Here is a 17540-nt window from a genome sequence, read left to right as displayed (position 1 = left end):
CTCCTGTGCACATGGTCCATGTTAAGAGACATGAAACCGCTGAAGCCCCGGAACAATAACCTCTTTTCTTAAAGCTCACAGGTTCTTCTCGTCTTAAGCTACACTACCGCCTCCTTCCCTGGCGTTATTTAGTTATAGCAGGTTATTTTGCGTTTGAACCAAGCCGGGATGTGTAAATCCCACTTGCATCATTCTTTTCCTTTCGCCGTGATAAAGAACAAGCAAACAAAAAATAACCTGATTTGCCTCAATACTTTGGGGCGAACGTATATATGAGGCAGCGCTTGCTTTTTAATGGCCGGGCTCTGGTCTCAATCAGACACTGGACATCTGGATCGCATCTCCCTCGTTTTCCCCCCATACAAATCAGAAACACTGGAACCGGGCTCTCCACAGGACGAAATGTGGGCGCAACATGTCGTTAAGAGTCCAGAGAACGGACTGGAGGGGGGGAGTTTGTGATCCAGAGTAAACCAAATCATACAGGGTGCCAAACAGACCAGTCATATTCCACACCTTACTTTCAAACATTCTGACAGGGCCAATCTCAAACTGTGGAGGGGAGCACAGTTCAGATCAACACATGCCTTGACGTCTTTTCCTGTGTCAAAAATATCAGACTGTGCGAAATAAGGCAGCCAAACGAAAAAAAGTACATTCATATTCTCAACGACACGCTGAAGGCCAATTCCTCGGCTTTGTGTAAGGATTTTATTCTTGCTCAATTATACCCAGGGCTCTGAGAAATCAACTTGAGGGATTTCATGTTGGATTGTAACAGCTACCGAAATCTGGATGAACACCTGGTGCTGCAGTAGAGCCACAGAAAAGGAGGAATGCCGAGCCCTACTTTAAAGGATGCAACAAAAAAGAAAAAAGCATACAGTTGTATGTGCACGGCATTATAATTGACCGACTGCTTGCTAATCCTACCACGCTCTGAGGAACCGATCCCAGGCCACCTCACTTATCACCGCTGGCTGCCTCTTTCCGACACTTTAATCACCCCTTTTTTGTACACTTTTAGAGCTGGGCTAGTTGCTTTCCGTCTCCCCACACATCATTTTGGTGCGTGTCTGCAGCCCGTCGGGACCTCAGGGGTCATAAACATGTGAAGGGGGGGGCGGAGTGAAAGTTTGTTAGAGCGTTCGGCCCCACTCAGAGACACCTAAGAGCGAAGCGGGACTGTCGCGTCTGTTCGACAGCCACGCAGCCGGCGAGTTTATTTTTCGTTTGCTTGGGTGTAAATATCCTGCAATGGCAGGACGAGGAATGCGACTCCCAGTGAGCCCCTCCGGCTGTTCCCGTGACATAATCACCCACACAGAGGGAGACGGGCGCTCCATCACCGCGCTGCCTGATAAGGGCTCTCCTTTTCCTCACACACTTTCTCCCGGCTGTTTGTCTTTTAAGTACGACGGATGTGGACGTGGACGTGTCAGTGCTGATTTACACGCCAAACCCGTGTGCCTCCCTCGGCCAAGGATAGGAAGTCATTTGTTTTGGACGGAAAGTAGAGCACAATGGAGGTGCTGGTGGTTGGCAGGCTGTTCTCGTACGCGGTTTTCAAATGAAGGAACCATATAAGAACCGTTCTATGAGGATACTTTCCCGTCCACCATGCTACTCCATGAGCAGCTACACAGAACATTGAAAAGGGTGAGAATGGAAACAAAGGGATGGTGAGGCTCTCTGGTGTGCAGTCCTGTTATAACGTCGCTTTGTGGCCTGCTTCTCTTCGCCTACCAATTTAAATCAGTCACTGTAATGAGCCAGGTTTTAAACAACCCCAACTCGCACCAGAAAAACACTCGCAAGTGACCCCCCAAAGTGCTCGTATTTGTTCAGATTCCCAGCAATAAACACCCCATAGAACATGTGAAATGTCTTTACATATAAACATGACTGAAATATTTTGCTGACGCCAACAAGGCCATGCGCAGCAAAAGCTGAATATTGGGAATAGTGGAAGAGCTAACAGGGAGCGGGACTCCTTCACTCCAACCCTATATTCACCCACATCCACAGCAGTTAGTGACACTGCATCATCTTCATCCCAACACTCCCCCGCTCACACTCATTGAAGCTGGTCTTGCATGTGTGGAATGTCAACATGCACGCAAGGTTCATACCTGAGCGATTGTGTCCCAAGCGTGCAATCATCATAACGCAGCAGTAGGTTATTTTTGTTATTATCCAGACGTGATGCATAGCTACAAAACCATAACATACACAAATAATAATTTCATTACACTGGCTGTTGCTGTAATTGCAGTGTATGATGCATGACAAACAACCCAGACAAAGCCCCAGGAGAGGTTGGATTCTCAGCTTATCATTTGCCAACATAGTGTTATCAATCCTGAATAGTTCTCGCTTTAAAAAATGTTTTAAATAAAGATTATGCGGGGAAGCCAGGAGGCAAAGTGGACCGCCCCTGGGTGTGACTGATTTACCGTCTCAGCAGAGCTTCTTTATAGACTCTCTGAACACCCGAGTAAGATGTATATTTTGTTTTTAAAAGAAGGGGAGGACAGCGAGGTTAACAGTTTAGACCAAATGTGGCAAATGAGACAAACACCAAAGCCCTTACACACTCCTGGAATCTGTTTTTGCTTATAGAAAGAATACTGCATATTTGACGTGGCTCTCATGCTTTCATAGTTTACTTAAAAATGTAATAAACTTGGTGGAAATCAAAGCGCAGTGTAATCATGAAGCGGTGATAATTAAATAAAATAAACATTCAGCATGCACTGTAGGTTTAACCATATGTATTTCCTTGTTAACAGTGTTATAAATAATAACAAAGGTTTAGTGTTGTTTTAACCTTGACTGTTGCAGTTGGAAATCAGTACCAGCTGAGATGTCTGATGTATGCCCCTTCCATTTTACAGCCTTTATTTTATTTTCCAGTGAGCATTCAAATCAGAGTCCACAGGCATCAATGCCAACGCGGCCTATTCGACAGATACAACGATGCAAATGTGGCAAAATTGGTTTGCAAAGTTGCAGTGAAGAAATATTCACTCCACTAAAAATTGCCAATGGATGAGGAACACACTGGCAGAGTCAGACGGATTTACTAAGAAATCAAAAGGATGATTTATTATTTAATTAGGAGACTTAAAGCTAATTTTCGCGCAATATGCACGTAAAGATTTAAAAGCATGCCAGGGAGGATCTGTGAAAGTAGGACGCGTTTTGGGAGATATTATCCCGGAATGAGACAGAGCAAATTATCAACTTGTCAAGCGCCAAGAATTGGTTGCCAATTCCTCAAAATGGCGACCTGGCAACCCTTACTGTCGAGCCCTGATTTTGTGTTTCTCTCTAAATACAACAATAAAACTACAACGGCTGCCAAAACCGCTGGGTGCTGCCATAGTCTGTTAAAGTCCTTTACATGTTTGTATAAACTGCCAATTTTCCACAATAACCTTTTTACATGACGATGTTGGAAACGTTTTTTTTTTTTTTTTCCTCAAACAAACGTTTTTGTTGAGTCACCGCAAACAGATTCAACCTAACAGCAATGAGTCAGGATTATGGCCCATCACACAAGGTCTTCAATGGAATAAAACACTTCAGGATTGTAGACAAGTACTTACGTATTTGTATTGTTTAGTATTGCTTCACCTGAACACAACGCTGAGAGAGCTATAGCATAACTTCAGCCACATGAGACGATCTGCTCTCATTAAGGAATAGCTCAGATGTTTTGAAGTGGGTGTGTATGAGGGACTCGTCCATAGTCGGTGTGTTACTGCGGTAGATTGGAGGTCGGCACGGTACAATCATAGACCGTAGAAAATAAGTGGATGTAGTCATCGCTGTTTTGAAGCCTTAAATTTGTCAATTTAGCCGTCACCATCTTGGCTTGTCTCTTGGCTTTTTGCTACCGAAGTGACGTAGAGACACCGTCTACGGCTCTGGTAGCTACAGCAACCTGTCAATCGCAGTAAGCCCGCCCTGAAGCATACTCTGCTTTATGGTCTATTTGCTCCTCTGTGACTAGTAGAGAGAATGCAAGTTTTAAGACACTTCCGCATTGGCTTAATCACCATACACGGTGATGGACGATCACCTCATAGAACCCCACTTTAAAACACCTGAACTATCTCCTTAATGCATACAACTAGATTGACCACCTTGTGGTTGTTTGCCTTCGCCAACCAGTCCAGTTGTAGTTTACATTCACGTCTGTCCAAAATGTCATCACATCATCATTTTATCCTATTTGTGAAATTGTCATGATTAGAATTAGAGTTCTTAAAAGGCATGGTCCAAAACATGTTTCCTTTGACCTTTGAACTAATCAGCTCATCCTTGAGTCCAAGTAGACATTTGTGCCAAATTTGAAGAAATTCACTCATCGTCACACGTGAGGTCACAGTGACGTTGACCTTTTACCTCCAGGAGTTAGACGGATCCATTTGCACAGGAAGACAAACCGAGTATTGAGCCCACTTACTCTCTCTCCTTCTCAGTGAGTCGGTCAGTGATGGTGTCCTTGATGGAGGAGCGGGAACCCTTGTGGATCACCGGATACCGAAGAGGGATCTGCAGGAAGCACGAGATCATCAGGACCAGGTGCGACGTGTAACCCAGGGCGACAGCCAGGCTCCCATCATCCTTTGCTGCGTAGCACAAAGCAAAAGAGAGGATCCAGTAACCGCACATTAGCCGAGCAGAGCAAAAAGGCTGTTTAACGTGACCTGCATCCACACACTGAAGCCTCTAAAACTATAATCCAATGCAGATTAAATTAAAAACAGCATTACTTTTAATCAACCAAAAGGGTATTTTATCACACCAACAACTTCAAAAGCACAGTCAGCAATGTCTCACATGGAAAACAAAAACGCAGTTTAGATACACCAAGTCCACACCTTGAGAATCGCAAACAAAAAACGTACAAACAAACATCCAACCAAAGATAGTTTGGCAACAGAGTATCCACGGGAAGAGGAGCCGTTGCATTCATGTGGGATGGTGTTTTGAAAGCGATCCTAAATTTGGCACGGCCCACAAAGTACCCCAAAAAAAACAACATCGGTAACAGTGGGATACCCAATATCTTTCAGATATGTGCTCGAAAAGCAAAAGCGTCACGTATAAATATTCCCTCTGAGCCCGAGTAACTGATGGAGTGGAAAACTGTACTGCAAACATCTCGCTTCAAGTGGGAGGAATGGTTTCAAGACGACACAATAAGTGGTTTCACATTCTCAAACAGCGGCAGGACACTGCTTGAGGCAAAGGCTTAAAATCATCGTGGTTTTTATCTTAATGCGCCGAAATGATAGACTGTGGCAATAGTGAATGGTTTGCTCCTCGGCTCATACTGTCTTTTCACACAGGTCCTCTAATTTTCCTCCTTGCATTTTCTTGTCGACAGAAAAAAAATAAAGCAAATGGGAGTAAATAGCTTCTTGTGCCTCTGGTGCTTCTGGATGATGCTACATGTCAACAGGTCACGCAAAAAACACCTTAGGGTGCAAGCGGAGACTGCTTCTAACTTGTCAGACTGCGCTGACAAGGGAAGCTTAGTTAAATGTAAAAACACTGAAGGGCCTCAGTGGAGTGACGCTCTGCTCCACTTCGACCCCCAGCGGGATTAGGACTCCAACTAACCCTGACCCTGGTCTCTAATTTGGAACATCCTCCTCCTGTGGGGGCGGGTCTAGGCATGATCAGGCTGTTTCCTGGGGCAGACCTCACACAAAAGACAGCAGGGGGTTAAATGAAGAGGGTAAAACGCATGCTTCTCCATCCTCTCTTTCTAAAAAGGGATCTGCCTGTTGCAAGATGCCCCAGCGGTAATGTTAGAGGGTGAATATTAATGGCTACCTGGATGGCGTGACAGCTCTCCTCTACGTTGCACAAACAGCAAGCCACCTGACCGGGAGGGCAAAGGTAGTTAGCCGTAAATGCATTAGGATGTTCTCCGTTAGGCCTTTCATCCTCCGCCACAGCACATGCTCGGTGGTTCTACTCACTGCTAGGGTTCCACCTACGCAGGACCGGGAGGCAGAAGCAGACGCAGGCCTCCGCCTTATGGGAACGAGCGATTGCTGGGAACATAAAATGGGCTGGCTGTCATTACTGCTGTGCTGTTGAAATATGCTGCAACAGGTGGAGTGCAACAGCAGGGGATTCGGGAGTGATCTTTTTTTTTTTTTTGTGAGTTATAGGGTCCGGAGGCCCGCCGGGTCTCACCAGCTGTGAGGAAGGCGAGCTGGAGAATGCTGAGCGGACAGTGACGAGTGTGTTCTCGGTGTACGACAAGTGCCGCAGACCAAAGCCGCTCAATCCCGACTATTGAGGGGTCATGAAGTCGTCACCTCGCCGTGACAGCAAACCTCATTTCTCACGTCGCATTCGGGCGTAAACCTCACTCTAACCTGCCACACCGACGTGGTAACAAGGGTTTTGTGGCTGAAACCGCCTTCTGGCAAAGCCCAACACGCGTCTCTGATATTATATTGTGAGTTTATTGCGGCTGTGTCTCTTTGGGAGCGGTGGGACCAGTTACCAAAGCATCTTGAGACGAGATCCACGTGGTAGGCTGAACAGCTCCTCCGTCAGAGTCCAAGAGCAGATCAGAAAGGCTAAGTGTTGCTAGTCGGCCTGCTCGGCCCACATGCCTGGCTCCAAACTCTTTCCTTACTTAAAGGCTCCAAATATTTGTTTTCATATCTCCTTTCTTTCTGTCTTTTTTTTTTTAAACTAAATCCATATGGACCCCTCTCCCTCCTCTTTGTTGGCACTATGCTTTACAGAAACACTGGCTGACATTGTATTAATTCATTCTTTTTACTGGATGGACGATGCATCAATTGATGCAAATAAAACTGCGGCCAAAATTCCCAAGTGTGAACCAAACGAAGCGAATTTAGGCAAAAGAAAAAGCGAGTGAATGCCACTGCAAGGATTATTATTTTATAGGTTCAATGGGATAAGAAGTAGGTGGTGCAAATTCTCCAGTCTGAAAACCCGTATATCACTGCAGAAGAAGAGTGCAACAAGATAGCACAATAAAAAGAGCGCCAGTGGAATCTCGGTGAAAAAAGGATGTAGAAAACGGGATGCAAATATGACATTTGTGTTTGTTCCATGTTTTTTTTTGCTTTTTTTCCACAACTTTCCCTCCTCAGCAAAGCTGAAAAACGTTTTTGAGATATTTCAAGATTTCTTTTTACATTTTCGGCGTATCCGCTCTCTTTTGTTGCGCACATTGACAATACCCATTAAAACAGGTGGATGGAAATGTACCTAATGTCAGGAGGAGAAAAAAAGAATAACAGAAGCAAAAAAACCTGTGCGTGCGTGTCTGTTAATTTGAATTCAAAGACCGTCTTTGCCGCAGGAAAGTGATTACACAGGTGCTCAATCACTACCAGCTCATCCCACACACAGTATTGGAGGCGAGCCACGTATTATGTGTGTCTACTTTGGCTAGTTCTGAAAAAACAGAGTCAAGAGGAATGTCAACCTTTCCCTGCTAGTAAAACTATTGATGATACAATTATGTCATTATGTCTTTTATGCATTGAAATGGCACGCTGTGCCAGTGATTATAAAATTATGACATTTATGCACGTTGAAGACTGTAATACCTTCGCGCAATAATGCCAAATTGCCACGCACAGTTGCCAACGTTATGATCTCATAGATGCTCTATGTATGATATCATCAGCCTACAGATGGGGTTCTATTCATCAAACATTTACATATAACCCTCGAGCGTTAAAGCTAAGGCCAAACATTTCTTCGGCATGCCTTACCACAGCGTATCCTCCTGTAACCCTGAAACACACAAGCAGACACATAAACCATTACCTTGAAAGTCTTCGGAGTTTGGCAGCTTCACTCCGCAGATGACATAATCCGACTGATTGGCCTGCGGATATAAATAAGAGGTTTGCGTTAAAGACGATGGACAGACGGGATGAAAACCTGGTGTGAAGGAGACACTTGCTTTGAATCGTTCCATCATTGGCCGGTGGTGTCGGCAGAGGAAATGTTTGGTTTGTATGCCAAACAGAGTGACTGTAGTGTTGATCACGCTAAACAGATCGGTGATGACGCAAAAGACATAACATGCAGAATTAGACATCCCTTTGGAACCGATCTGCACCATTTCAGCCTGATCAAAGCCTCGCTTCTGTCAGCAGATAATTCTTTGCAGTTGCCTCGTCAACAAGTGTGTTGTGCAGCGGGGAACTGTCGGGTTTAACTCACCACGTCAATGGGGTAGATGTAGGAGAGCTCAGAGAGGAGCTGGCGGCAGCGGAACGTGAGCTGGGCGTTGGACTTGAGGAACTGCTCTCTGGGGAGACAAACACCGGACACAATGAGTAGCGGCCGGCTGGCAGAAGTAACGAGTGGAGGACATTTGGGGAGCAGAGATGAGCTCGTAGGGGAAGGAGTGTGGCTGGAGGTGATGGAAGGGAGGATGCAGGAAGTGGGGGAAATCCTCCAGGACAGAGAGGAGAGTTGATTTATGCAGCACAACGATGTGTGATAGCAGGATAATGCTGGTGATTGTATGTAGCCGACTGTTTTAGGGGTGACGCTTGCTTTTCCATTTCTTATGAAACAAGTTATGAAGGTGTTCTGCTACAAAAGAGGTCGTTTGTTCACCGTGTTGTCCGAACACGACGGAACAAAAAAGGTGTGTAAAACTGATCTGTGCAGCCGCACAGGGCGAAGAGACGTCCGTCACAGAGATGTACTGAAATGTAAAGATGCCACGATGCCATCATCTCCTTCTCTACACAAATTCCGATACCTGAACTTTTGTATCGGATAGCCGGTCCAGACTTTTAGGCTGTCTCCAAAGCATTTCTGATACCGAAACTATTGTATATGTGCTTAAAAAACCAATGTCCTGTTAGATGTCTAATGCAATATCACTGAGGAACCTACGCGGTGAGTGCTGGAGATTTACAGGCTACGGCTGTGAAGGTGTCTTTCTATGGAAAACAAGATCTTGCATGTACAATTACTCTCGCTATAGAGTTGTGTGAAACCCATTCCAAATGTAAAACATCTATTCAATTTCTGCAGCTAAAAAAAAAAAGAAGATTATATAACATGGCTCTTCCAGGATGTAGACATCTATTCCTGGGACCGCTTATGTCTGCGAAACATAGATGATCTCTGCTTTGTATAAAATGTGTGTGGGTGTCCTTGCGGGTAACAGTCCATCCTCTCATGCAGATGAAGGAGGATTTGGGGAGGGAAATGGTTATCGAATGTGACGCACCCTCCCATCCATGCCGCTCGCCTTACACTTGAATTTCCTACTTGGCTTTGTGTTTGGTTAGCAGCCTCTTATTCCCTTTTCCCGGTCTTCGACTGCCTCACGAAAGAGGAGACAGATTGGTGTGTAATGATCGTTTGATCTGAAACTCATCTGTCCGGCAGACTTTGCCTCATCTAATTGGTTAAGCCCGAGGTGCAACCCTTCACAAACCCTTTTCCTAAAACATGTGAAACTCATGTCCGCCCCGCTGCCCCTCTTTATGTATAGTCACTAACAAAAGACTTTGTGTGAATAGACATGTTAACTGACCTCAGTAAGTAAATGCACAAATCCTGGCACGTGAAGGAATTTTTAAATTAAGTAAAAGTACCACTATAACCTTCTGATAAAAATCCTGCATTTAAAATCTCTCTAAAGTAAAAGTACATAAGTATTATCGGCTAAATGTATGGAAAGGATAGATGAGAACACCGATTGAGAAGTGTAAAACATTTGCTTTTTTAAAGTGAAAGTACTAATTTTGTAGGAAAATCTGTGGTTGACACACCGATGCATCAATGCACAAGTAGCCTTTCGTGGTTGAAGCTAGTCAAGGTGGAGCTATTGGTTCCCGATCCAGAGGTCGGGCTACATCAACCTGCAACTGTGACCTTTCACCCTGAATTTGGCAGGTGGTAACATCCCTTCCCCTGTCTGTATTCATCTTTCTGACCATTTAGATTTCTTTGAAGGTGTTAAATACAATTTTACAGTTAATGTTAAATCAGCAAAAGCACAAAGTTCCTCTGAAATGTATTGGAATAGAAGTATGAAGTAGCAGAATAGAAATACTCAAGTAGAGTACATAAAAAATGTGGTGAGCAAAGGGGAGTTGGTTTAACACCTCAAGTAGGCTACTGGGATCTAGAATTGCAAAGTAATGTCCTGTTATGATTATTCTAAAAGCACACTCAACTACAACAACTTAAGTTACTATAACCTTGCTTTTTAGCCCCAGTGTTGTGAGATACGCTGTTCGACAGCAGATGTGAAATATTAAACAGGAATGTGGAAAGGCTGAAGGAAAGAGTGCATGCTCAGCATAACTAGTCCCTAGCTAAAAGAGGAAGAAAAAAGTTAAATTAAAAAGAAACATTTCCCTGAAAAAATATCGACGACACAGAAATTTCCAAAGAATGGATGTTAGGCAGATGCACGAGTGTCGGTGTTAATTTCCTGTTTGCAGGGTCTCTTGGCCCCTGCTGGCCTTCCTGGGGCTCTGGTTTACCCTCTGCGCCTGCCAGGTACCTCTCAGACAAACAGAGCTGTATCCAGGGCCGGCACCCGCCGAACACGTCTCCCCCGCAGGCCAAGGCAAACACGGGCCGACGGGCTTTTTAGCACAATGTGCAAACTCTCCGTTGAGAACACATAAATAGGCAGTGCCAGCCGCGAAAACATCGCCTTGTTTTGAAAGAGCGCGGTGGGAGGCGGGGAGCAGGGTGTAGTCCCATCGCAATACAGTGGGATTGAGCAACACATCGGGTCACATCTGGGCAATGTCTGACGGGGATAAATGCATTTAAAAAGTGTGTTTTCTATGCAGACATAAAGCAGTAGCTAATTACAGGTTCACACATACCTCTTGGCAGTGCATTCCTTCTGCTGCTTGGTTAAGGATTCCTTCTCCTCCTTCAGACCCTCGTGCTCAGCGGCGAACGCTTCCTCTGAAAGAGACAGAAAGAAAAAATAATAGAGGAAATTATCAGGTGTGTGTGTGTGTGTGTGTGCATGTGTGTGTTCTGCTTCATCTGAACAGCCAGGTGTACTTGTGTTTGGTTGGCTGCCATCCACTGTTGAACTTAAGCAAGATCAAACAGCCAAAACCATTTCCTTTTGACAGCACATAAAAACCAAACAACACATGTATGCAAATTACAGGATTTGTCAGACAGTGTAAATACAGAGCCGGGCAAATAAATACAATCTGACAGATAAGGGGCAGTGATGATACAGCTCGTGGAAGTTGTATAACTGCATATTGGCAAGCTCACAATACCTCAGTGTGGCGGAGAACCGGATAGAAGCAAAGTATAATTTACTGGGTTGTAACAGGATTCTCCTCTGATCCGTGTTCATCCAGCCTCCATATGCTGCAAATGCAACCGAAATATGACTTATGGGTCTGACCAAAGCTGTCAAAGATGATTTGGTCATTTAATGTTGAAATGCCTGATGGGTTCTGTTTTGCAGCAATTATTACATACGATGCCCAACTCATTGATTCAGAACAACCGAACCATCCGCTCAACATATTTCTCCTTCATATTTCCATAGAAGGTTTTTTTAGTTTGCCATAGTTGTTGGAAGCTGAAAAGGGAAAAAGCATATGGACAACTGTGTGTGCCTTGTGATGATTATTAAAACATAAGGGTCAGGTGCAACAGCTAAAGGACGGCGGGTGCTGTATCAGATGGAATGGTGGCGAAGAGAGAGCGAAGCTCCTCATGCCAAAAATCACATATGCTTTATGCTCAGCCTGTGAATATAAACATCGGTAATGAGGTTTCTCCCCGAGGTGGCTGGCCTTGCTCATAACGACCAGGGAAAGAGCGGGGCCGTCGCGTTGCATTGTGGGTAAAGAAAAAAGGAGACATATCCGGTGCGGCTGCATCGACTTCTTTACAATATGTAGCAGTGCAGCGCGACAGCGACGAGCTAGCTAGCTAACAGACAGACTCACCTGCACTGAAATGCATGTGAACAGAAGACACAGGAACTTGGATAACAACACAGAGGTAGGGTGACTTTAGGTAGACATTACTCCACTCTATCTTTACATGGGAATGGTCGTTTGATGCTCTATTCACTTTTAAACTGTCCATTGTGAGTCCCAGAATGTTACAGAGGTGCAATGTTGCAATGCAGTATTCTTTTTACAGATAGAAAAAAGAAAGCTACATCAGAATTGGAATCACTTCTATTCTTTGTTCTTCCAGAAAAACATCTTGTTGATTACTGGTTTCTATTACTGGCATCTTATTTGAGCAGGAAAAGAAGCCAAAAGTGTGTTAAAAACAACATACACACAAAAACACCAGAATAAATGGAGAGACATTCTGTGATTCTTCAGTGTTTCCTCAACCAAATCTTAACCAAGCACACACTCATTTCCATTAAGGCAACATTACAGGCTGTAATGAAATCTGGAAATGAAACTGTTTTATTCATGCTTTCAAGCACCAGCTATGGTCTGAATTCCTCTATTCAAAATGGACAAGAAACCGTTGAACCGCGTTAGAGTGCTGGGAATCGACTACCAAACAGATGGATGTGATGACAGCAGCTGGCAGAACGGTGAGTTGTGAGAGAATAAGACGATCAAATCACATCTGTAATCAGATGGATCACAGGACCTGCTTTTGAAAAATCGCATACTTTCTCTCACATCCCGGCCGCTCACACTGACCCCATGAGGGTGAGAAGAAGAGATACCTTCTTGGGAAGGAGAAAATAAAGGTACTTAGAGGTATCCCCATCAGATTAGAATGGAAGACAGATAGTGCCAGACAGAGATCAGACGGGCCATCCCCTCTGTCGTGAGGGACGACACGAAAACATATCTTAACACCGACTGTGTGGGCCTGTACTGCACTGTGTTGCTTTCATGTAACGCCCCAGCTGTGTCCTATCTTCTCTATCCGTCTCCTGATCCTTTCATCCCTCTAGCCTGTCCCAGTCGGTCTCACGGTACGGCCAGCTACTACGACAGGGTACGCGCGGCGTTCTGGCTGTTTGTGCGTTGACGCGATATGTGAATATCATATTCTATCACACATGATTCAAAATGAGTTTCAAAATGCTACAATGCTGTCCCCAGTTGCTTGCGAATCTGATGTTGAAAAATGACGATGCGACAATAAATCAATCGGTGTGGGATGTATTGTACAGTCAGGTCCATCTGGCTCTGAACGAACCCTCAAACCAGCAGAGTGGCCCGACCTTTGTGACCTCTTGGAGTGTTCCTGGACTGGGTGAGGTGTCCCCGAGGACATTAAAATTGGCAAACATGATCAGATGAAGATCTGGATTGAACACGGGACTGGTTTAAACTCGCAGGAAAAACTTGCCTTGACTGGCTAGTACAAGTGCGATTGAGTTTAATGCAAAAAAGCTCAAGAGAGGTGACCGCTTTCCTGTTACTTGAGTGCAGTTAAAAAACAAGGAAGCTTTATATAAATTAGACAAAATGCAAGTGATTAGTGAAGCTAGTTAGTCATAAATTGCACAGCAAAATGTCCGTGAGAAAAATCACACGAAAGGAATCGTTAACTGCCGCATATAATCTGGTTCACATTAAAAACTGTTGATGATTTTCCGGCTTATTAAAAAAAGCATCCTGGCGTTTAGCTCCACTTTGGAACATCATTATCCGGTATAAAATTAAAATATGGTGCGAACACCATCAACTCAAAACAGAACCACAACAAGTTAAATGCGATGAAGTGCGCTTGGGAAAGGGGAAGTGTTTCAAAGGAATGAAACTACACAAGTGTCTGGGGAAAAGTTCAGCAACTGTGAGGACCATATTCGATGCAGAAAAACAACTGGAAAGAGCAAGCCTTTGTTCCCAACTAAAAAAAAGAATCCATCAGAACAGACAAACAAGGCTTTTCATGCTACACAAAGGAAACTTCAGGCTATGACCTTCGGAGAGTGGGATGCCAGCGGGTTGACGAGGAACCTGGAAAAACATCCTCGTGAGTCATTAGAGTGGATGGCCGCCGTACCTGTCGACCTTTATCCTCAGTCACGAACGCGGCCTGGCGTAAAACGTGTAAATCTGCTGCTCATGGAGCTCTAATGATGATGGCTTCAACAGGAGACCTTTTTCCTCTGAGGTGACAAATACCTCCTCCACCGAACCTTTGCAAAAAAAAAACTGTGCTCCTCGCACTCGAGAAACCCGACCACTGACATTTATTGGTCGGGAGCCTTGGCTGTGTTACTGAGCCTGAGAATAACTACTGTTACTGAGTACAATAAACGCAGCACACAGACCTGATTTATGTCATCTGCTCAAGGTGGAGGGAAAGGAAATTAGGCTGGAGGAAATTGTGACAAGTGTATGACCCCCCCCCCCCGCCCAAAACCAAACCCGCTCATTCTGGAGTAAAGGAGAGAAAATGTATTATTTTATATTCATAGCCGTAAAAAGGGGAAGAAAATAAAAAACTGGTGGTCATGCTCATATGTCCTCTGTTATGGATCGTGTGAAGGACATGCAGCGGACTTTAGAGTAAACGTGCATTCGCAGGAGAATTGGAAAACTTTACTAAAGTCTACTCCCCTGCTAGGATTTCCATTACAGTAAATCAGCGAGCACTGAACAGCGGGTTGTTAACCCGTCATCAGGATGATGCGACAGCTGACGTTTTACAGTGTTAACATGCCAACACTGTCCAGGGAGCAGAAAGATGAGCACAGAGTAGATCAGAAAGTCTGCCAAAAAATTCCATCGGTTACTTTACATACATTTATTTTTTTCTTAAACGTGTGCGCCCCGATTTCCCCCTCATTTGTATTTGCTGGCTCACGTGTAAGACGAACACACCTGCAGCACCCCCGAACTGTATGTTTGGGTTTTTTCGGGGCCACTTGTTTTGAGAGAGAGAGGCAGGTTTTCCTGGGAATAAGGTAGATAAAGAGTCGCCCGCTAATGCGCCCCAGGACAGTGTGAGAGATGGGAAGGACCACACAGCCAGGTACAGATGAGCTCCTGGAGAACGAGACTCAAGAATGGGGATTAACGGCCCGATGCGTTATGCCCTCTGGGGGGATATATTACATAGCAACGTACTTACGCGCACTGTTAAACGGTCAATAAAACGTGCAAAGAAACCCTGTATCTAATAAGCGCTGGAATGTGTGAAAATTCAACAAATGAAACACTTCTAATTGAATAAAGGTTAACGTAGCTGGCAGCTTGTCTGATGGGCAATTCATGCGATTGAATGGGACTAAATATGCCGCTTCACATTTGTTTGTGTTCTGCCGGACGAGCCAATAGAGTCCTGGAATAAAATGTGAGTGACAATTGATTTAAAAACAAAAAAGGAAACATGAGATCAGATGAAACAAATATATCGTGTTGCCAATCTAAATATAATCAGACAAAATCAGCTGCTGCATGAAATACTGTAAACGCTTTTCTCCGAGAGCATCCTGTCTATAATTAATGCAGGGCTGCTTTTTTTCTGATCGCAAAACAAATGAATATGCGCAGGCTGATTAGAAGAGTTAAACAACGCGCTGGAAGAACAGCAGAGCTCGGCCGCATATGGCTTTTAGCTTTGGAGTTATGAGTCTTTAAAAAAAAAAAGAAAATAACACAATTTTCAGCGAGCTCTATTCAGCTGGAATCAGCAATTTATCCTAAAATACCTTTCCCCTCTTTAACCAGCTGAAAGAATTTTCTCTACTGTTTCTTAATAAGCACTTGTCCAGTCGGGGGAAAAACCATCAATGAGCTGCCGAAAAGGAGAGCAGCGAGTTCTTTTGGCTGTAGACGCAGTGGTGACAGGTAAAGAGGTAGAGGATTAACAGACTTTTTTTTTCTTTTTGAGTCGTAGCACAAAGAAAACTTCTCCCTGAACCCGTCCTCTCTTTGTGTTTGCGTGTGTAACATCAGCATGCATGTCAGAATACACGCTGATCATTAGCACCTCAGGTTTGGTGACTCAGTGAGGCTTTGGCCAAAGATCTCGCTGATCTCACTGACACACGGCTCTTAAATTAGGGCTCTCCGAATACCATTTTTGAAATGGTATTAAAAATGGTATAAAATGGCACTACGGGTCAGAAATTGCATAAAAAAAAAAGAAGAAAGGTCCAGGCCGGCTCACTGTATCGATCCCACGCGCACACAAGCACGCACGGTGTCAAAAGGAGAACCTTCTCTATACGAGCGTTGGTCTCCTCTCACCTGTCAGTCGGTAAGAGAAACAGATCTCGGTCTGATGTACAGCTGCTAGACAAGGTTGTGTAGCACAACAATCCCGTTCAGCCAGGACAACACAAAGTTACAGGTGAATTATTGTTTTCCTATTTGCTTTGCTACTATTGTCCAAAGAGAGATGAGGGCAACAATTTTACTTTAAGGATTTTCCTATTTATCGAAACGAAAAATAAATGTGCAACAATCACATAAACCATAAAAATAAAATATGTAGGCTTATAAATAAATGTATAAGCAAATAGACCATAGCCAATGCCAACATAGAAAACAAAACACCCGGCTCTGTTGAGACTAATGTACCCGTCTATTGATCTCGGCTGTTTCAGAGCCCTGACCCACATGAACACCCTACACACAACCACTGATCATGCATGAGGACTGATCACTATTGCATATTTCATGGGCTATTTGGCATTTTAATAATATATTTATTTAAAATAAATAATACAAATCTGGGATAACAACAAAACACTAGAAATGTTGCCTCCATTATTCAGTGAAGTCACTGAATATTTTTTCCCTATTGGACATTTGTGCGAAATTGTCAATTACTAGCGTATGAATTCTTGAGTTACGGCCAGAAAAAGTGTCCCTGAACTACTTCAAGACAAACAGCAGTGCTGATGATACATCTAGTCAGAGCCTACGATGCGTCTCCAACATAGAACCATCAAGATGAAGCTGTTGGCCAGAAGGAACTTCCACTGTTGTTATTTTCGTTTGACAGCTGCTAGCAGCTAGCAGCTAGCTAGTAGCAGCTAGCTAGTAGCTGTTTGTTCTCATTCTGAGCACACAAGGCCCTTCTGATGCAGTGAAGTCATAAACAGACTCACTGTACAAAGCAGTAGGTGTATGTGGAATATTTACGAGCACCATGAGAAACATTGTACAAAACATGAAACTACAGAAGTTGCGAAAAGGAAAAAAACAAGACCTTGAAATTACAACACGCATGTTGTGTGTACATGCAACTTCGAAAAAAACATAATTAAGAGTTTATTATCAAGCATACACCTGCATATGTGTTTGGGTGTATGTGTGGATGCACGTTTGTCAAGCGCAGCCTCGCAAACGCTGCCTTTTTTATGTGCCTATGAGCGGTAACAGGCAGCAGTAAATCCCTCCTCGGCTCTCAGACATCATAGCGAGGAGCCGCAGACTTCACAGGGTTAAATAAATGACACCACTGCACAAACACCGTCGCTTTAGCGGGCTGGCGCGGGCTGCACCGACCACAGGGTCGGCTCTATAGAGTCTATACTGTACGTT

General features: G+C 44.2%; 1 protein-coding gene across 1 annotated transcript in view; it reads right to left on the bottom strand.

Moving 5' to 3' along the window:
• The window catches only part of uvrag (UV radiation resistance associated gene), a gene marked incomplete at its 3' end in the record, with an annotated part of 79115 nt that overhangs the window by 43881 nt on the left and 17694 nt on the right, over positions 1-17540 (bottom strand). The window contains exons 9-12 of the mRNA XM_079233886.1: positions 10896-10980; positions 8248-8335; positions 7846-7906; positions 4475-4640 (exon numbers count right to left, since the gene is read on the bottom strand). Of these exons, the coding sequence (XP_079090012.1) occupies positions 4475-4640; positions 7846-7906; positions 8248-8335; positions 10896-10980 (400 nt within the window). The remainder of the gene's footprint in view (positions 1-4474; positions 4641-7845; positions 7907-8247; positions 8336-10895; positions 10981-17540) is intronic.

Source organism: Taurulus bubalis (genome assembly GCF_910589615.1).
Source record: "Taurulus bubalis genome assembly, chromosome: 2".
NCBI classification, from domain to species: Eukaryota; Metazoa; Chordata; class Actinopteri; order Perciformes; family Cottidae; genus Taurulus; species Taurulus bubalis.
This window is presented reverse-complemented; position numbering and strand designations above follow the sequence as displayed.